Source organism: Falco cherrug, chromosome 10 (assembly GCF_023634085.1).
Source record: "Falco cherrug isolate bFalChe1 chromosome 10, bFalChe1.pri, whole genome shotgun sequence".
Lineage (NCBI taxonomy): Eukaryota > Metazoa > Chordata > Aves > Falconiformes > Falconidae > Falco > Falco cherrug.
In genome coordinates this window covers 17,781,787-17,802,685 of record NC_073706.1, presented here as the reverse complement: position 1 = coordinate 17,802,685, position 20,899 = coordinate 17,781,787, and the positions used below count along the sequence as shown (strand labels likewise).

The 20,899-nt window shown below is 54.8% G+C and overlaps 1 protein-coding gene across 2 annotated transcripts in view; it reads right to left on the bottom strand.

Annotated features, from left to right (window-relative positions):
* Positions 1–4,511: 4,511 nt before the first annotated feature.
* Positions 4,512–20,899, bottom strand: part of LOC102050590 (ras-related and estrogen-regulated growth inhibitor-like) — a 22,563-nt gene continuing 6,175 nt past the window's right edge. Inside the window, exons 1-4 of one of the 2 annotated variants that reach the window (XM_055721802.1) lie at positions 16,934–17,085; positions 9,049–9,105; positions 7,458–7,531; positions 4,512–6,805 (exon numbers count right to left, since the gene is read on the bottom strand). In XM_055721802.1, the coding sequence (XP_055577777.1) occupies positions 6,320–6,805; positions 7,458–7,531; positions 9,049–9,105; positions 16,934–17,030 (714 nt within the window). In that variant the 5' untranslated portion in view covers positions 17,031–17,085 and the 3' untranslated portion in view covers positions 4,512–6,319. Of the gene's footprint in view, positions 6,806–7,457; positions 7,532–9,048; positions 9,106–16,933; positions 17,086–20,899 lie in introns of those variants that run through there. The other variant, XM_014284863.3, reaches the window with a different exon arrangement.

Here is a 20,899-nt window from a genome sequence, read left to right as displayed (position 1 = left end):
AGGGGAAAAAAAAAAAGGGAGAGAGAAAAAAAAAAACCCTGATGCGTGGGTTGGCCAAGAACAAAAGAAAACTGGTGGGAGCAGCAAAGTGTCTCTAGGACTTGGCGTCTCTCCTCAATTTCCCTAGGGGGGAACAGCCTCATCCCCAAGGCTCCCACTGTGGGGATGGATCCTATGTTACCTTAAAAGCCTACACCCAAAAAAAACATTATATATGTACAAGCCAGGAGAGCAGAGTGATGAATCAAAGCAGATTACCCAAAGCTTGACAGCAGGGATGTACCCATCCTGCTGCTCTCTTATCTACCACAGTGTCTACATGTGGTTTGTCTCCTATTGCTTAACCTGGAGGAGATCCTTAAAAATCAAACCTGGATACAAGCCAGCTGATGCTTTGCAGTGGTTGTTTTCCTGTTGCTTTTCTCCCCATTGCAGTTCCCAGCCTTTCCTTTCAGGGCCAGCAAAAGCCTTTGGCTGTGCAGAAATGCTCCATGCCTTATGGAGCCTTGTGCTTGGTATCAGAGCTAAGCTATTGAACAGTTTAAAAGGAGGAAAAAAAAAACGAAAAAGGTAAAAAAGGGTGATACAGCTCCTGAAAACCCTAAGTCTCAGCCCCAGATTTCCCCCTGGAAAAATTTCCATGAACTCCCAGGCAACTTCTCAGCTATTTATAGTGGCAATAAAATGAGCAGCAGGACTTGCACTGAAAAACGTGAGCATATAAATAGTAACAGCATTTGGAAAGGACTGCTTGGGACTATTGTCTCGTCCCACCCAACCCCATCCCATCCCATTCCAGAGCACCCAGATGCAGGATGTTTGCATCCCTCCACAGCCCATCGGAGCATTGAGCACGGTCTCACATCCAGCAACAGTTTTGCAGGCAGAGGCTGGGGCGGGGAGACAGCATGGAGCATGCCGCAGGTATTCAGCTTCCCACATTTATCCATGGATGTGTCACAGCGGCTGCTCAAAGCAGCTGGGAAGTTGCAGTCTCCAGCTGCTGACACCGGTCAGTGCCGATGGGTTGGGAACAACCTCTGTGTAGCCCTTGTCCCTGCCTCAGCCCAGGCAAACCCAGATTTTTAGGGCACATCCAGGGTGGCGAGCAGGTGGCAGGGACTGAGCCCCTGTGCCCAACACATTCACAGCGCAAGACTCACCTGAAATTGCTAATTTAGGAGAGAGGAACCTGCTGTGCTGAGGAAATCCACCTTTATCGGGCACTTGCCCTCCTGCACCCCCAGATGCCCACAGGTCAGGCATCTTAAAGCCAGGAAACACTGCAATGCCCAGACAGCTTCAAATTTTCTGCTCTAAGCTTAAATCTAAGTGATTTGCTAGAGGAGAAGTTGCACTTATTTTGGGTGTCTAAAAGCAGCACTTGCTTGGAAGATGCTGCTGGCAGCTCCGCTCTCCCCTTCACCCCCAGGACCCTGTTGGGGGCTGCAGCAAGGCCAGATCCACACACCGCTCCTCTCTGGGTGAAGCCTTCAAAAAGCCCAAACCCTTTATTTAAAAACAAAACAACAAAACCCCCATAAAATTGACTATACAGGCTGCAGCTGCAAGGACAAAGCAGCTCCATCCACCCCACGGGCTTACTCTGTGCGCCTCGCTAAGGGGTGCTGACACCCCCGGCTGCGGTCAGCCGCCCCAGCCCCACCTGAGCGCGGTGGTACCTGCCCAAGCAAGGCTCCACAGCTGAGAAAGCTCCCCTGAACTGCATGGGGCACGTGAGCAAAGGAGCAGGTACCATAAGGACTTGAGCATCAGCCCAGATTGGTCCTCAACCCGAGCGCAATGGGATGGAGGGAAGCTGCAGGTACCCACCTCAGCCCACGGGGTACAGCCCCCCCCCCCCCCACTTTTCCAGGGAAGGCCTCTGCAGACGGGGTTAAGGGGGGGGGGGGGGGGGGGGGAGGGCAGGTGATGAGCCTTGGCATGCTGGGGAGCTGCTGGTGGTGACCGGCAGGCGAGGGAGCTTTTGGGAATGATGTTTTTATTTCATTTGCCTCTTCCAAGTTTCCCAGAAATCTGGTAAGCAGATTTGCAGCCTACATGCTCGCCAAATTAAATCACTGCCCTGGACATGCCTTTTGGATGAGGAGACCAAAACTCTTCTACTTGTCTCCATGGAGCTAAGCCATCACAGCCCAGACATCGGGCTTGAAAGACTGATGGTCCCCAGGTGCAGGACAACCTTCAGGACACCCACACATCCCCAGAGAGGTGGCATTTTCCAACAACAAACTGGAATATTTCCCCAGAGGATCAGTACAGGACACCCCAACTCCATCAATCTCTTTCTTGCATGGGTTATTAAGCAGCACTGAAACATGCCCCCCCCTCCCCAACCATTGATTTTTATTTTTTTTAAGGTTTCCAAGGCAAAACAAACCACAACCCTCACATCACATACTCCTGGCTTCCACCCTCAAAATCCCTCCAGATGTTATTTTAGTGGTATCAGTGGTATCCTTGTCAGCAAGGAGAAGGCTACAGGTCACACATCCCCACAGAACCAAGCACCTCCAAAGGGCTGTGGAATGGAGATCTGGGCACCTCCTCCCCAGGGACCTGGCTGTAACCCACCTCCTCAAGGCTCTAAAGCTGTAGGCTCTGTTCTGAGAAAGACAGAGATCTCCCTCTTCCCCCTATTATTATTTTTCCTCCTCTTCTCTTCCTGAGCCTAGAAGAGCCTCTGCCACAGACAATTAGGCTTTTTGAACTTGCCCCAGAACCCACCAAGCCCCTTCCCACCCACAAGAAATATGGCAAAGCCTCAAGACTTTATACCTGAGAGGGGAAACTCCCCCAGGAGAGCCACTAAAGTAATTAGCAATTAGCAGCCCTGACAAGCTCCTCCTGGCCTCTGAAAGCAGCTAAGCCTGATACTAATGAGGTTCCTTGCTAATTATAGCAGGCGAGCAAGGGTGAGCTGCCTCCTGGCCTCGGTGAGGGGGCTGAGGGCTGAAACGCGGGCAGTGACCACACCGAGCTTTTGGCTGAAAAACTTTCTGAATTCCTTGTGCTGTAAAAAAAGCGCTGAGGTTAATCTAGGACAGCAATCCACACCATGCCCAGCGCTCCTGGAGAGCAGCAGCACTGAAGGATGCTGTCAGGCGGCTGTGCTTTCTGCTCACGAGCCGGTTCTCTCTCATTCATCATTTTGAATAATTCCTGTTGAATAGCATGGGTTTCTGTCGTGCCCAGCATTGCACCAGCCTGGAGCTCAAGGCAGCAAGGGAACATGGTCCCTTGGACAAACCTTGGGGACATCAGGGACTTAAGTAACATGCTCAAAACCACCCAAAACCTCTGAAAGGCTTGAGCATTCAGCATCCCAGTGGGTTTTTAATCCCTTTTGAGCAGGACTGTTGGTGTGACCCCAAGCTGCTGCGTTTGGGGACAGTGAGTGAGGCTGAAGACTGTGTCTTCCTGGCTACCAGGCTCTTCCCTGCCCATCCTGGTGGCTTTGTGGCTGGGCTGGTTCTCAGCTGACCTGGGTCCCTGGCTGCGGCAGCCAGCTCAGAGCCTCCTGAAAGCAGCTCTTTTCCAGCCAGCCCTGAGCTGCAAACACCCGCTCTGACTGCCAGACCACAAAACCCCAAACCCAGCTTGCTTGGGAATGCCATAAAAAACCCTAAAATTAAAACAAACAAGAAAAACCTCAGCCTCTGCTGCCCCATGGCCAGCTCCCCCACGCTTTATAGCCCCCAGTTTTGCTCTTGCCGTATGCAGAGCTGTGAGCAAACCAGCAGCCCACGGTAGCATTTCCCACTGTAGACATTCAGGATTTTAATTAAGATGCTGGAAAGGAGCAGCAGTCCCAAATTGCTCCCTTGGCCTGGCCCCTCGACAGGGTTCGTTTTCACCCCACGGGAAGGATGTGGGTATATGAACGGAGGTGGGATGTAACAAAACCCTTGGAGAAAGCACTTGGCTAGACACCAGCAGCCCCAGGAAACACCTCTGGGAGCTGTGAGAGGGGAAGCCGTGTCCGTGTGGGTTTCATAGCAGGGAGGGGAGTTGGGGTGAGGGATGTTAGGAAAAAATTCTTCATGGGAGTGTGGTCAAGCATCAGACCAAGCTGGCCAGGGAGGTGGTGGAGTCACCATCCCTGCAGGTAAGAAACACATAGATGCGGTGCTTGGGGACATGGGTTAGTGGTGGCCTTGGCAGTGCCCGGTTAACGGTTGGACTTGATGATCTCAGAGGGCTTTTCCAACCTGAATGAGTCCCTGATTCCCTGATTCTATAAGCCATTTCCCCAAGCTTCGATGCTCCAGGGGAAGCCCTGCTGTACGTGCTCCCTGGGCAACCATCTCAGCTTTCCCCACTGTGGGGAGATGCAGGGAGCCAGGAGGCACGCGGTGCTGGGGCTCAGGCAGGAGGTACGGTTGATGCCTGGCCCTAATTAAAAGGACGTACTTCCCACTGGGAACCCCTTTGCTGCAGTCCCCCTGAAAGGGTAACTGCACGGTAAAATAACCCCATCCCCACGCTTGCAGGCATGAGAGCATCACAGGTAGTTGCTAACTCGGCTTTTATTGTCACAGGACGCAGCAGCAGACAACACGAGGGGTCACTACAGGGGGGACACAGGCATGCTACACTGCAGGTCTTCCAGCACATTCACCTTGAACGGCAGCACCGCACTCTGCATCGGGCAGGAGGGAGGGAAAGAGACAATGCCGCAGGGAGAAGATGCCACCAGCTGCAATCCCTGCTCCTTTCCATGCCTTTGCTGCCCCATCTCTGTGCAAAAAGACAAATTCTCAGGCCATGGTGATTTTTCCTTTAGGGATGGGGTAATTAATAAGCAGACAAGGGGGTCCCTGCAAGGAGCATCATTTGCACCTCCTGCTCTCGGCTCCGTTGCTGGCTTAACAGTTGGACTCCGTGCTCTTAAATGTCTTTTCCAACCAAAACGATTCTGTGACTCTATGCTTCAAATTGCCACCCAGTGGTTTCACTTGCACCACACTCAGCTGAGTCACAGGGTAAAGGCATTAACAGGAGGAGCTGCCCCGGGAACAGTGCTCGCCTGGGATGGAGAAGCATGATCGTAGCCTAAGGTCTCGATGTGCATCGGAACCCTGGTCTGCTCGATTTGCCTCCCCTTGGAGACAGCTGCCCCAGCGAGACAGAGAAGTAAAACAGGGGCACACTTGGTGACAGCAGCAACCCCGGCACAGCACCGAGCACGCCGTGCCTTCAGCCGGAGGGGCAGCTGCAGCATCTGCTGCCTTCGCTGTCCTTTGCCTGCCTGGGATTTTATTTACAGGGTTATTAAAGGAGAGTGTGCCAAGGAGTCTGAAACATTAAAAAATGGGTGGTTTTTTTTAAAAGCCAGGGATTAACAGGCTTTTTTTCTTCCCACTGTAAACAAATCTGTTTTGCTTTTAATCATGCCCTTGGTGCCAGCCCATGAGCAGCCAGGGAGGGAGAAGGGCCCCAGCTCCGTGGGATGCAGAGGTCTGTCCCTCCACAGCGGCTTCAGTTCACAAACCCTGGGGAAAACTGGGACAGAAACGCAGCTCTGGGCACCAACAGGCGGACGCTGCTGGCTGCAGGTGGGCAAAACGGCTGGCCTGGATCTTGGTGGAGGACCACAACAGAGGCAGACGGGGACACAGCCCTCCATCGCCCACTAACGCATGCAGCTGGTGGGTCTGGGGGCACCAGCGGGTGGATGTGGCAGCAACCACCCCCCGGAGCAGCCAGCCAGGCTGGAAAGGTTTCAAGCAGCCAGAGGATTTTACCCACAAGCAATGCTGAGCAGCAAAAGCAACAGCCGTTTTCCCCAAGGCAGAGACGGCTGGTGACAGCCCAGGAGCCAGCGTGACCTTCAGGGTCACCCTGGCCTGGTGGGTGCACACCCCGGGGTGCAAACAGACACAGCAATCTTAGGGGAGCCAGGAAACCCAAACAGATGTGTCTGTGGTGCTGGGTCTGATCCCCGCCGAAACACTTCTGAGCCTCCAAGGGTTGACCCAACACCACTGAAGTCACCACAAACCACCTTTGCTACTGACTTCAGCCATGCAGAAGGAGAAAGAGGGAGCAAAGGGGTAAGATGGACAAAGAACATCTTCCCTGCAGACACAAAGCCTGATTGTAAAACCTATGGGCTTTAAAAGGCTGTTGTACCTCAATCCCACCCTCCCCACCGCTTAACCGTCCCCTGGGAGGCAGCACAGCCCCACGAGCTGCCCCGCAACCCTGGGGCTGAGGCAATGGGCACCCTCGCAGCAGGATAACCTGTCCCTCCATCCCAGCTCGGCCATCACTCTCGCCTCCGCACTGGGGAAGCTCACTCGGGGATGTAGTCCCTGAAGGAGTTAAAGCTGAGGCTACGGCCCGCTGAGTTCAAGGTGGAGCTGCCTTGCATCTTAGGGATCTTCTCCATCAGCTTTGACACTGTCCTCCTCTTGAAGGAGCCCGGGGAGAAGTGCCCCTGCCTCATGAGCTCCTGGTAGAGGGTGTTGAACACCACCACGGTCTCTTCGTAGCTATCCCGGGTGGAAATCTCATAGAAAGGAAGCTTCAAGGCTTTGGAGAGGTTTTCACCATCCTCTGTGGACACCATCCTGTCAAACTGCAAGTCCTTCTTGTTGCCCACAATGACGACAGGAGGCTGCTCGCTCCCACTGCTCCGCTTGGGGCTCGAGTGGATGTGGTTGATAAGGAAACACAGCCGCATGACCTCGTCGAAGCTGCACCTGTCTGTCACCGAGTAGACCACCGCAAAGCCATCGCCCCATTTGATCTTCTCCTCTATCTGCAGGGAATCCTCCTCCTGCCAGGGCAGACAAGCTCATATTAACACACGAAGCCCCAGTCTCCCCTAAATACCAGCACTGCTGATTGCAGCCTCCCAAGAGGGCCCATCACCGTCTCCCAGAAGGTTTTTGGCCCTGGGCTCACACACAGCAGTGATGTGCAAAGCAGCACAGGTAGCCCAGGGCAGGAATGCGATGGCTTGGGCAAAATGAGAGACAGCAACCAGCCCCAGCCTGATGTGGACAAAGGGAGAGTGTCAGTGCCGCTAAAGTGGGTATGCAAAGGCAGGGCTGCTGCTAGATGGGAAGCCAGCACAGGGCTCTCCACTGCCCACAGCTGTGGTGCTTGCTGGCTCCTTCATCCCAGCACCCTCCTGCTCCCTGAGCTGTCTCCCTGTCCTCAGGATGCTCCACCAATGCAAGGAGCTGAGCTGCGCTGCACACCAGTAAGGGGCCTGGGGAAATACTTAGCTGAAGCCACACTGTAATTGAGCTAGAGAGACATAAATCCTCCAAAACATCCTTTCCCAAGATAAACGCATCTTGATCGATATTTCAGACACAACAGATTAAAGCTGGTGTAAGAGCAGGGATTGCCTTCAGTGGCAAGTCGCCCTTCCCCGATGGTATTTTCCAGGGTCGGCCAGCTATGGAACAGCGTGAGCTCACCTGTCCCGCTGTATCGAGGATCTCAAAGTGCACCATCTCCCCGTCAATGACAGCCATGTGTCTGTAAATCATTTCTGGAGGACAGACAGAAAAGCATGTGTAAGAGAAGTGCCAGGCAGCAAATGACAACCCCAGTGGCCTCAATGCAAGCTGTGCTGGAGAAGTCGACTTTCACCTGCTGCAACCTACAGCCCATGTGGCCTCTGTTTCGAGTCCACATCTTGAACCGGTCCTCAGCCTGTTCCCTCACACCTGGGAAGGGCAGTCCTGTACCCACAGCAGCAAGCTCAGCACCTCCAACGGGCAGCAGAGCCCCCTGCCAGCACCCAGCCAGCTTTCCCCTTGCTGGAAATAAAAGGGCAACAGTGACCAAAGCGCTGGAGCAAAAAGGTGTCACGGAGTGATGCTTCTGCAAAGGAAGAGGGGCTTGGCAGGAGGGTATGAAAAGCTGGGGTTTGTTTTGAGACCCTGCTCATGCTCCCGACCCAGCCCTTTGCCCAGCCGGTGTTGGACTCCCACCCCAAAGCAGCGGGAGAGCAGCTCCTTTCTAACCAAGCAAGAAAAGCAGCTGTAAAGGAGCGCACCTGGGCGGCTCCTCCAGCACAAAACCTGCTGCCAGCTTCACTAATATCATCAGGAAATAAAACCAGTCAGCACTGCACTTGGCAGCCGCTCTGTGTGCAGCATGCTCGATGGGAGGCCTTGCTCCATGCCAATGGAGCACCTCAGTCACGCTGGGTGCCACGCACGACAGGGCAGAAACCCGCTTGGCTTGGCCATCTGTGGGAAAAACCAGGCACCTTCCCTCTCCTCTGGCACGGGGAAGCAGCAGGTACACTCACCGTACGGCCTCTGTATTTTATTACATCGCATGGAGTGAGCCCAACAGGAGGAAGAAGCAGCAGGCAGAAACGAAAAAGAAATTGCCCTCTGGGGGAAAAAGGCATGGCTCACCGTAACAAGAGAGGAGCGGGGATGTAAAGGACAGATGTGGCAGCGGTAGGGTTGTTTTTAAACCCAAACCTTTCCCTCTGACCACCTGTGAACCAGCTGGGTTAGAGCAACACAGAGACTTCCCAAATTTCCCAGCCTTGCAGGTGATGGCAGGAGTTAGGCAGAGGGATGCACAGCCAGTGACTGGTCACTTCTGGGATACTTCAGCAGGGACATGACTTCAGTGCCCAAAAAACCTCAAACTCAAATGCAAAACAAAACCTAGAAGACAGGAAAGCACAAGCTGCTGCTCCAGTGGCTTAGATACCCCCTTCCCCCTAAATGCCACCTCCCAGCAAATTGCTCCAGGATGACAGATGAGTAAGCACGTGGTGCTTTCTCGTGGGATGTCAGTGCTCACCCCAACAGATTTTGCCTTAACAAAACAACAGAAAAGGAAAAAGGGATGCAAGAGAAAAGAGGTGCCATGATGGCTGGTGGTTCTGACCGCTGCCAGTCTGGTCGAGGAGGAAGAGGAGCAGATACGGTGAGTGTGGGAGCAGAGCTGGCTCTGCTGCACATGGCGTTGGGTGCACCACAGCCTGCAGGCTGAGCCAGTGACAGCAGAAAAGGTGACAAGAAAAAGGACTTTACCTACCTAGGGTTGGGTCATAGTCTCCAATGAATCTCCTGGTGATGAATCTTACGGTCAGTGCTGTAAGAAAACCACAACAAACCCAGTTACAGCTGTCAGATCAAACTGCAGAGAAACATGGGCCGACTGAGACAGGAGGGATGGAGCAAAGACCTGCCCCAGCCTCACGGGTAACTGCCCGTGTGGGCACCGGAAGACATCCCAGCAGCGATGCTGCAGACCCGGCCCCATAAGGATCAGGTTATGACAGGGTTGGGTAAAACGTCTTCGCAGGTGCCCGGGCAGGCTGGGTCACCGCTGCATGCTGGGGGCTGCCCTACGATGACCAGAGAAGACTGCAATAAAGCGGCAACGACCAGATCTTAGCAGGAGGTGAGGGTGAAGCAGACTGGGAAAGGATCACGGTTCCCAGGTGGATGCCTTGGACCAAGATTGTTACAAGCCCTCTTTTCTCACAGCAAAGTCCTTGGCTGATGTCACAGCTCGTGCAGGCTGTCCTCTGCCTTGCTTTACCCTGCGTACAATGTGGGAAAAGCATGTCAGGATGGGCAGGAGCCCACTCAGGCTGGTAGTTCCCACCTTACCTCTTCTACAAAGCCTAAAAAATTTCCAGAGCTCATAGACATCAGGCATTTCAAAAGAACTCCATTGCCACCCCAGGAACAGGCTAGATGGTTTTTGCATGTTAGCACACTTTTGCATTGAGGACTGACACCCACCGCATGACGGGATGCCCAGGCAGAGAAAAAGGTTCCTGCCCAGCTCCTTGAGCAACGCACCAGGCCCCTCTGCCCAAAGCTGCCTGCTTGTTGTCAGCAGCAAAACACCCGTCAGTCAATAAAATATAGCCCAACAGCAACAGAAAGCACCAAGCCCCCCGCCCCCAGCAACCCCTCCTGCACTGCTGCTGGCAGAAGCATCCCTCCAGGACATGTGGACGCAGCAGCTCGGGAGTCCTGAGAGCAGCAGTGAGAAGCAGCCAGGCTCCGCAGGAGGTGGCCAAGACCACAGGCATCTCACGGCACTGGGCAGCGTGGCAGGCAGAGCCCCGGCAGAGCTGCACCCCACCAATGCACCCACCCGCAGCCCCTCACACATGGGGTTCATTTTCCTGCATGGTCGAGGTTGAGAAATTGCATTTTCTGGCCTTGATCCTGCAAAGATTTATGCATGTGCTGGAGTTTTTATGCCAGGTGAGCGATCCCCTCGGTGGCCTCCAGCCAGCTGCTCGCCAGCAGCGAGCTCAGCGTGGGGGCCAGGCGGTGCGGGGCCAGGCTCTTGCCCTGTATCACCGACACCGATGGTATAACAGCCTGGATGGGTCCCATGAATTTCAGCACTGTTTATTTAACCCAACCCCAGCATACCACGTGGAGAAAGGAAGGCCACTGGCACCAAATCCCATAAAATTCATCACAAGGGCAGTCAGAGGAACACAGGGCACAGCAAGCTGGGAGGTCCTCCCTACACCAGCCATGTGTTGTAGCAAAACCAGCCCTGGAAAGGCACCTGGCAGCATTAAGCACTGGGGGAGTGAGCGCTGAGCAGATGTCCCACAGACCAGCTCACCCCTGGGTGGACACAGCACCTCCCTGCCCTGCCTGTGCCTGGGAATTCACATCCCCAGCACGAGGATGCTGGGCACAGGCGGGGACCACTGGCTACGCTTCACCCTTGCAAGGAGTCCTGCTCCCCAGTGGCTCCCCGGCGTGCAGTGGGACAAAGCAACCCTCTGCCCCTTCTGCCTGCTGGCACAGTATCAACATGGAGATTGAATAATTTGGCCCAATTTTTCCTCCTTGCAAGGAAAGGCAGGAACAGCCACAGCACAGCGCTGCGGGCAATTAAACCCCTCTTATCCAATTACTACATCTCCCTGCACCAGAACCCAGGAGATGCGAAGCCCAAATTACACTCTAATGCTAGGCAGGGTGGAGGTCTGCTGAAGCTGGAGGCTTGCCTGATAGCTCCATCAAACATGGCAAGGGCTTTCTCCTCGCTGGGGAAAAATACTGCCACTCATCACCCCTCTCCATCCAGCCAGGCTCAAGGAGACAGACCTAGGCTCCAGAGCAAGGGCTTGTTTGAGGTGGGCAAGCTCTCTGGGGACAGGAAAAAAAAAATAATCAAAGAGGTACCTTATGTTTTCCCGCAAGGGGTAGCAAAAGCTTTGCTTTGCCATTGTGCAAGTTCTCTAAGTGGGTATTTCCAGCAATATGGACAGCAGGCAGGGCTGAGGCTCAGCTGGCAAACAGACAGGAGTGGGAAACGGGGTGGGGAGGGGAGAAAGGAAAGGCTTTCTCAGTTACGAAGCAATTTAGAGGTGCTGAAAATCCTGCTGGTCTGCACAGGGTGGGGAGGCAGCCGGAGTGTACCCGTCACTCTGGCTAACAGAACACTGAGCTTTGCTAAACATCCCCGACACGGCCAAAGGGCCACAAAGCTGCATCTGTCCCTGCCCCGATAAGTGCTGGGTCTCATGACAGTCTCAGCACCCGGGGAAGCCTCCTCAGCACGGCAGGGCAGAAGCAGGTGAGATGCCACCAAGATGCCAGTGAGATGCTACCAAGCCGGCTTTGTTTCAGGAAGAGCGTGGCGAGGCAAGCAGCACCCCAAGGGTGGATGCAGGAACACGGTGCTGAGGAGCTGGCCAGAAACATGCTTTTGCTTTGACACAAAGCCAACATAACTTCTACTTGACTTTTCACACCTGCAGCCTCAAGAACCCCATAAAAAAAGCCCTGGGAGAGCTGCGAGGAGACCGTGATGCTCGGGCTGAAGGAGAGTTACAGGACAGGCGATGAGGAGCAGGTGGTGCTTGGCTGCCATCAATTTACCAGCAGCAGAGAACCTGCCTCCAAGGCTATGCCAGGGCTCATGGTGAGAGAACCCCTTTTCCTGGCAAGGAAAACCCATGGCTTGGAGCCGGTGCCTGTGGGCACCAAGAGGTCACTCCCAGTCTTTCATGGGGAAGGGGAAACAACAGCGAAACCAAGGTGCTGTTCGGCCATGCGCAGAGTGAGGGCATGACGGACAGAGCCCACAGCAGCTCGCTAAAATGGGTTGTCTTGCCCAGGATGGGATAATTACCGGGTGGTGATGATTTGGCAGAGACCAGCAGCCACACAGAGGAGGTGGTTGGGGATGTGTCTGCACGCCGGGGCTGCAGCTTGGCTCGGACTGAGGAGAAACTGCAGCTCTGGCTGCCGGGGGGTAATTCAGGGGCCGCCCTGTAACGGCAGCACTACACAAACCCGGCTCTGGGTCATGGAGCTGGAAAAGCAAAGGAGCAAATGCAATGGGAGGTTCAAACGTTACAGCTCCTCTGCTCAGAACATATCAAAGCAGGCTGCGTAGGATCCAGCCCTTCCCCAGTGAAACTCCCTGGCACGCGAGGAGCTTTTGCAGCAGCAGCAGAAGTGACCAGTCTTGAAAAGAGATCACCGCAGGTGACCCACTGCATCTGTTGGTGAAGGACCCTCTGGCCAAGCCAAAGTCTTACTTTTCTGCTCACCTTCATCTCCATCCCTACCTTTTGGAATATCTTTCTGCAGGGAATTGCCTTTAGGCTCTAACAGGGTGCACTCGGAAAGCACTAGCATCTCCGAAAGCAGCTCTCCACCCTCGCAGAGCGAGCAAGCTTTCCTTTGGCTCTCAGCTCTTCCCTGCAGAGTAAAAAGGAGAGCTGCATTTTGGGGAGAAAAGCACAAACACCCTATCAGATGTTGTTTTAGAAATGCCTTGCTCTTTGTTCTTGGAAAGAGTGAGGCAACACAACTAATCTTCACACTTGGTCCTCAAGATCCAAGCTAATTCAAAAGACCTTCCAGGCTGCCTTGGTGCTCAGGAGCCGACCCACGCGCCTGATGCTGCAGATACGCCCGTTCAAAGCCAAACCCACCACACGGCCCTCCGTACCTGACATCTTTTCAACGCCAGCTGCTTCAAAAATGCACCATCAATGCCTGAGTGTGATTTTCTGGTGCAGACAGAGAAACCGGTGGTTTGGAGGGTGAAGGGAGCACAGGAGCATAGCTAATGGAAGCGATGCTTAAGCTCTTCAAGGTGTTAATGACGGTAATGGGTATGGACAGGCTGTGCAGGGCCGGGAGTGAAAGGCAGTGCAGAGGGTGAGAGCTGGCTTGGAAAATCAACAGGAGCGAAAAGCGGAATTAGGGGAAAATGAGTGGGAATGGGGAAAAAAAAAACAACAGCGAGAGCAAGGCAGGAGGGCAGAGCTCAGGAGGGACAGGACAGAAGCTGCACACCAGGAGAGAAAAAACTGAGCAGGAGCGTGAGGGGAGAATAAACCTCACCAAAACCAGGATATGGCACAAAACCCCCTCAAAACCACAAGATGCTGATGAAAAGCTGACACCAGGCAGGACTGAGGCACTCCCGCACAGAAATTGCTTTCCCCATGCAAATTTGGGGGCAGCTTGTCCCAGCTGGTGATCAGCAAATGTTCCCCCATGTCTTGCCCCCCACACCCCACTGCACCAGTCAGGATCTGTGTGTTTGCCCCGGGAATGTGGCTTCCCACCTGAGCCACGCTTCCTGCTTCTTCCACCCCAGCATCTCTGCCCTAAGCAGCTTCTCCTGCCCTCCTGCACCTGCCTGGCTCCTGTCTGGGGGATTCACCACCTTCTCATCTTCCAAGCTGCCTCTGGGTTTCCAACCCTGCCCATCACAGAAGGGATTTGACGGAACAAGCATGTAACTTGGCAAAACTGCTCTGTGGAAATAACCAAGGATCCCGCAGGAGGTGTGTATGAGCATCTCCAAAGAGGCAACCAAATTATCAGAAGAGTGAGAGATGTCAGGCTTGACTTGTAGAAAGCACCTGATTCTGTATCATATGTTAGGCAGCCACCCAAAGCCAGAGTGCATGGTGGTGTATGAGAAGAGGAGCCAATTAAATTGATTAAAAATTGGCTGGAGTGCAAGAACACAAGCGAAGCTGCCAGTCGGAAGAAGTGGATACAGGCAGAGAGGCGTCAGCACGTTGACGCAGCCTTATAAGGAATTTTTTTTCCCCATCTTGAACATAAGTAACCTCAGAAAGGGCTCTCCCTTGGAGAGCCCCAAAGCTGAAAGGGTTAATTTTATACTCAATTTGGTCTCTGGGAATGACTGTGGATGGCTCGATGCAGCACTAACCTGCCATTGTGGCAGGGGCTGGGGACCTCCCGGACCGCATCGAGCCCTGCGCACCCACGTGCTGCTCTGTTTATGCTGCTGCATAACACATCCCTCTTGCGAGCGTAATGGCTCACAGCACCAATCCATCTTCGGTTTGTGTTTTGTAAGCAGAGCTTTCCTCTGAAGCACAGTGAACTTTACACTGGCTAACATCAACAGCAGCAGGCAGAAGATAACGCAGGCTCCGCCTGGGCTGGATTCACAGCCGCCCACAGGTGATTTACGAAGCCCCGGACAAACCTTTAAACTACTGATGGTGATCAGCCATGGGTGTGCACCCAAACCCGGCCCTGCTCGCTCAGAGGATCTGGGACCTCAGATCACCAGATCTTGAAGATTTCCAAAAAAACAAACTCTTCCTGAGAACTGAGGGGTTTTTTTTTCCCTGTCCAGATTTTAATCCACCTTTCGATTGGCCACACACCTTGGCCCCCTCAGGTCTCCCAGCCTGGCTTCTGCTTCCCAAGGGGGCAGCTGCCAACAGCTCACCCGATGCTCCAGCGTGGGGTCCACTCTCATCCTGCCAGGACTGGGAGCTTGGTGGCTCAGACATGGCTTCAGATGAAACCCACCTTCCCCCTCCCCAAAACAGGGGATCCCCACACACTGTACCCCTTCCTCCCCCAGCCAGCACTGGCAGCCCTGTCTCTCCCCGTGCCCTGAGGACCAGCCACCTGCCATAGCCCATCCTCCCCAGTCCCGCAGGAGCTCGAGCGATGATGATTTTGGCTCCTTCCCCACATTTCACACACAGGTTGCTTGGGCCAGATGCTTACAGTCCATTACCTGGGGTGTCAACCACCCCGCCGGGCGGGGAAAGCACTTAGAGGGTTTCCTCATCCCCAGCTTTGCCTGGCACAGGGGCTCGCAGGCAGCAGGACCTGGCAGCCCACGCAGAGCACCCACTGAAGATGACATGCTGTCCCTTTGCAAGAGAAGGTGGGCAGAACAGCACCCAAGGGGACAAAGGCAGGGAGAGACACATGTCAAGGCAGCTGCCAGCCCATGGGGGATCGCTTGCCTGAGGTTCCTGGGAGCTGATCCTGGTTCCTGACACGCTCTAGCTCTCCGTTGCACGAGCAGAGTATTGATTACCTCCCTCTACCCTAATTTCATGGCCTGTGTTACTGTCACAGCCCGAGAGGATGGCAAGGGATGCGCTGCTGGAAGGCATGAAGGCTGCAGGCACCCACAGAGCTGAGCCACCACAAGGCAGAGTGGCCTTGCACGACACCCAGCCCCACCACAGCAGCCACCGAGGGCAGCACCGGGGCCAAACCCAGCTGGAGGAACCTTTAAAGACCCTTGGCATGATCTGACCATATGGAGGAGGCACAATGGCATCTTGATTGCCCGCAGGAAGGGCTCGAAGCTCCCAGGCACCCACTCCGCACTGGATGGGATCGATGCCGGCAAGGGAAGCACATATGTTCAGGCTGGGGTGGGGGGCTAGCCAAAGCGCTTCGTACACTTTGTACAACCATCACTCACTGCTCCATCTGCTTGCAGGGAATTTGTGGCCAAACACTGCGTGTGGACCCTCCCGGCGCGCTGGGTACACCCAGAGCCGAGCCCCGTTCCTGTGCTCCCCCTTCCCGGTGCTGGGCTGCTTGCTCACTGAGATCTGGGAGTTGCCTCCTTTAATTTAATCAGGGAAATCATGATTTTTCACTAATGCTAGGCAAGAGGCTCGTTGGTTACTGTATATGGAAACACAACTTCGACAGCCCCAACAGCCAAAGCTGCTGGCCACGAGCCAGGTGGAGGTGCCACCACTTAGTGAAAGGTTATGGCTCCGGAGCAGCAAGCCAGTGGGACATTGCCCTGTCCCCACGGACAGACAGCCCGGCCGTGTCCCTCCCAAACTGCCCGTGGATCCCTGCCCCCCGGCCCCACTGCAATAAAAATGTAGACAGGCACCTTTCCTGGCCAGTGGCACCTCTCACCCCGCTCCTGGCGCGCTGGGTGCTGCGCAGACGGATCGGAGGGCGCCTTCGCCCGTGGGTGCCCACAGCCCGGGACAGAGGAGCAGGAAGGGGTGGAAGGATGATCCCCAGGCAGGAATGGGGGTGAAGGAGAGAGCTCAGATGCTCCCAGCTCAGCATCCCAAATCCCCCACCCCCTAAAAAATCCAAATGGCGAGCACTGAGCAAAGCGCAGGGAAAGGGAGTTTTCCTAAAAGACAACTAAACCCAGTGCCGTTAAACCAGGCACTGTGAACGCGGCTCCCTTCGCCAAACACACGCAACAAACTCAAAGCACCCGGTGAAGAACAAACCTGAGTTGGGCTCTTGGTCCCGAAAGCTGCCGCGGCCAGTGCGGGCCCACCCTGCCCCACCCCCCCCACTCGCTTTGGCTCGGGAAAGCCCCCGGGACGAGCCCCCAGCTCCAAAGCACCCGCTGCTGAGCGCCACGGGGCAAAACTCGGCACCCTGACACCCAGCGGGCTTCGGGTCCACCTGGGCGATGCCCAGCCATCCCGGAGAAACTCCGTCCCCATCCCAGCTTTCTGAAACTGCCCCTGCCTGCTGCCCAACCGCGGCGGGACCCCGGGGGGCTCGACCCTTCTTCCTGGGGAAGGAGACCCGTGGGGATGCTAACGGGATGCTGGAGCAATACCGGGGAGGGGGGATGCCGGGAGGATGCCGCAGGGATGCCGGGGGAATACCGGGGAGCCCGGTCCTACCTGTCTTGCCCACGGCGCTCTGCCCCAACACGACGAGGCGCAGGCTGCGGGCCGGGCTGAGGCTGACGGAGCGGCGCAGGGGCCGCGGGAAGCTCATGCCGGGGCCGGGGCCGCCACTCTCCCGCTCCGCCGGGCGCTGCTCCGCCGGCTCCGCCCCGAGGGCTGGCTCAGCCCCGGCCCCGCGCAGGCGGGCCCTGGCCGATGTCCTCCTCCTCCTCCGCCCCCTGCCCGTGGGGTCAGGCAGTGGAGCTGGCCCCTACGGCGCCCCGCAGAAGCTGGGAGAGAGGCCCTTCGGGCATCGTGCCTCAGTTTCCCCGCACGCAGGCGGCTCTCGTCGGGACCCTTCACCCAGCGAAAGGAGCTGCTGGCCTGGAGAGCTGCTAGCTTCAAAGGGGGCAACGCGAGGAAGGTGCAGAGCAGGAACGGGAAATGCAGCCAGGGTGCTGCTTCCCCCCACATCCTTGCCTGAAATCAGTGTCTCGGCCACTTCTGTGCAAGGCGTCAATACACAAGATGGCTTAGCCCCCTGCCTTGCCCCTCATGCGGCAGCACGGTGCCCGCCCAGCTCAGCTAGCCAGACCCAGGTTGCTCTGCCCAGCCAAGCGGCAGCACATGGCCCAGTCCTTGCCTCAACCACCAGCGAGGTAAGGAGCAAACGCCGGTTCTGCACAAACCGGCAACTAAACCCCATTGGGACCAGGGTGCTGAGACTTCACATCGGGCCGGAGCCACACTTTGCATGTGCTGTGGTGCAGCAGCAGCGCAAGGCTGTGAAGTAACAGTGCAAGGGTGTTCCCAAGAGCAAGGGATTATGTGTACACGCATGTTTGGAAGTGTGGGCACAGCTAACCTGGAACTGCTCCAAGCGGCAGCCAGAGCGGGCATGGATGTGCACTGTGGGTGCACAGGGTGCTGGGAAGAAGGGAAAAGACCTGCAACATCTCGACTGTCTTCAGCAAACCCCAGGACACAGCTTGCCCATGCAACACAGATGCATAGATGGCACCGGCACCACAAACTCAAGCAGAAGAGACCTGACCAAGGGTGCGGAGTAATCAAATGCCTGCACTAGGGATTCAGCCTCTTTTCTGAAGGCTTTAGTCATTTCTCTGGCATGGGGATCTCTCTGCTTGACCATCTTGGGTGACTCTGCGTGCAGCAGAGCACAGACCATCCGTGCCACCTTGGATGGTGCTCAAGGCAACATGAAACCCGCCTGATATTTATAGACCGTATCATGTGTCAAAAGTAAACGTGGCTGGTGACTGCAGAAGACATTAGCGCACAAGCAGCGCCTAAGTGGGTGTCTCACCTTGAATGGGGAGAAGGGTTATCGGAAGCATTGCTGCTGCCAGCGGCAGAGCTGTAGCTGTTTGTGCTGCTGGGGCAAAGCTTTGGCTGGAGAGAGGCCCTGGATAAAACAGGGGCTGTCCTGGGGAAGCCCGGAGGGTTCTCCTTGGAGAGCAAGCAGACCTCACCCAGAAATTCATCTTGCCATCACAAGCTGGCATGTGCTTCCTTGCCTGTGTCCTTCTGTGCGTTAGCTGCTTGCGACAACTGTGTTCCTGCATCGCTTCTCCAAAGCTGATGAGAGACACGTTCACGGCTTGACTACATCTGGAGCCCAGAAGACAACAGCAAGAGCAATAAACCTCAGATTTCAGGACAAAAGCTGATTCCCAGCTGGGTAAGGGGTGGGGGGTGTCAAGAAAAAGAAGTCGCCGTTATGTTCCTTTTCTATTTTTAGCCTGATTTCCTAAGGAAATGAGATGTCTGCAATCAAATCCTCTGTCTTGCCTGATCCTCTTCAATACCATTTTTGAACACATTGCCCAATTTCAGTCAAAGCCAACAGTGAGGGAGAAGCCACAGGGAAAATTCTTTTCCTGCAAGTTTTGTGACAAAAAATGGTCAAATTTCATGTAAAATCAACCCTTGCACTTTGGAAAGCAGGAACTGACCAGCAGGTTCCTGGCTGGAGAATCCAGAGTTAACTATTTCTACTGCTCCCAGGGGCTGTTTGGATCCCCCTTGCAGCAGGAGCGTGCTTGGCCTCACCTCTCGGTAAGGCAATTGGCACCGCAGCCTTGTTGTGCCAAGCTGGAAGCCGAGCAGTCCAAACCTGTGTAACTCTACCTACCTTAATTCGGATTGTGTTAAAAGGGCATGGATTCGTGGGGATGCAGGAACAAGGTAGAAGGATGGACTTAATACTGAAGCACAGCAATCAGTGTAGCTGCATTCAGGTGCCAGCCCTGCCGCAGGCTTCCAGAACCACCTTGGGAAAACCACTTCGCCTCCCCCCTTCTGCAACACCAAACCACCGCACTCGTGGCCTCACCACAGGAGCCTGTCCGCTCCCACGGGCATCTCCATTGGGAGGGAGAGGGATGCATGCGCCTCACAGCCCACAGGTGTTTCTAGTTCCATATATTCCACATCAAAAACCCCAAAGCCCAAACCTTGCCCCTTGCAGAGCTGTTCCACCGAGAGGCGTCCCAGTGATGGCAGAGAAAATCATCTTTTTCTTCTAGTGCCAAGGAAAAAAAGACACAAGACCCACCCTCAAGGCTACGACGTCTAGCAAGTGACGAGGTCCCATGCTGGACTTTGGGACTCTTTCAACAGGCCTTTTTGGACTGGTCCTAGCGGTTAGCGAGGGGGCATCCTCCTCTGCCCATCCAGGTCCCCTCTCTGGTGCTTTTGATCAGCCGCGGCACAGTTCAGCATTTCAAGGACATTATTATTTGGCCCAACAAGGTTTCACAGAAGCGGACTGAAGGCAGGGAACGCTCAGCCTTATCCTACACAGAAGGAACCATAGAGAATATTCACGGTAGATGCTCTCAGCGTGGAGAAGGCATCTTTTAACTCTGTGGCAACCTTACGCACAGTCCATCACAACTGGCCTTTTGTCCTTTGACCCTCACTAACCCCCTTCTCTTCACCTCTAAAGGCTCTTGCTGGAGAACACAGTGGTACACCAGGACACTGCCCCGCATCCGAGGGCAGCTCTCGCCAAACCAGCTCTGCAACGTACAAGCATTATTGAAACACAGAGCGCTGTTCCTGCCGCAAAGCCCACAGGGGCAGCATGGGAGAGGTGGTATTTCCATTAAGACAATCTCCTACACTACTTTAGCCTTCGGGACAGAATACAAACATTCAGTGGAGCCCACCAAAAACTTTTTTTTGGTGGAAAGTGCCTAAATCCAGCCATATGTAGTGATGATATGCTTAGGTAGCCCACGGTAGAGCTTTGAAGGAGAAACATCTCTGGCTAGCTTGCATCCAACTTCCTTCTCTGCCTCCAAAACACTGTGTTGTTTCACTTATCTCAAGAACACGGGTAGGATTAGACTGACCTAGACCAGAACTTGGGTGAAGTTGTTTCTTTTTCATCTTTGATTTAAGTCAACAAACCGAACAGTGCTGCAATTCACAGCATTATGCTCACCTCCAGCCCGGTGAAGTGCTGGCCTTGGGGACCACCAGATCACCACGTACTGCTGCAGACTCTCCTGCCCAGATGAGCGGCTGAAAGCACCGCTCAGAGAGAAAACAGCTCTACAGCCTTCAAACCATCTCCCGTGACCAGGCTGGATCAGACCACTGTGACCCTCCAACCCAACACCCACTGCTTCAGAGACAATGCAGACAAACATATCCTTGACTTCTTTAGGAAAAGGTTGGCTTGGGCCCCAAAGCCGGTGGGTTTATATCCCTGACAACATGTCTGGGGACTACCCAGAGAAACTCCTACTCACCTCACGCACAGATCTCCTTGGCATGGCGAGAAGCCACATGGGTCTTCCCACACGTGCATTCAGCTCCAGTGACTACACGGTCCCACATTTGCTGGGGACCTTTCAGCAGGATGGCAATGGAAACACAACTTTATCATCTGTAATTGCTGAATAAGCCACCTCCAGCATAACAGAGCACCTGTGGCAGAGCCAGATAAAA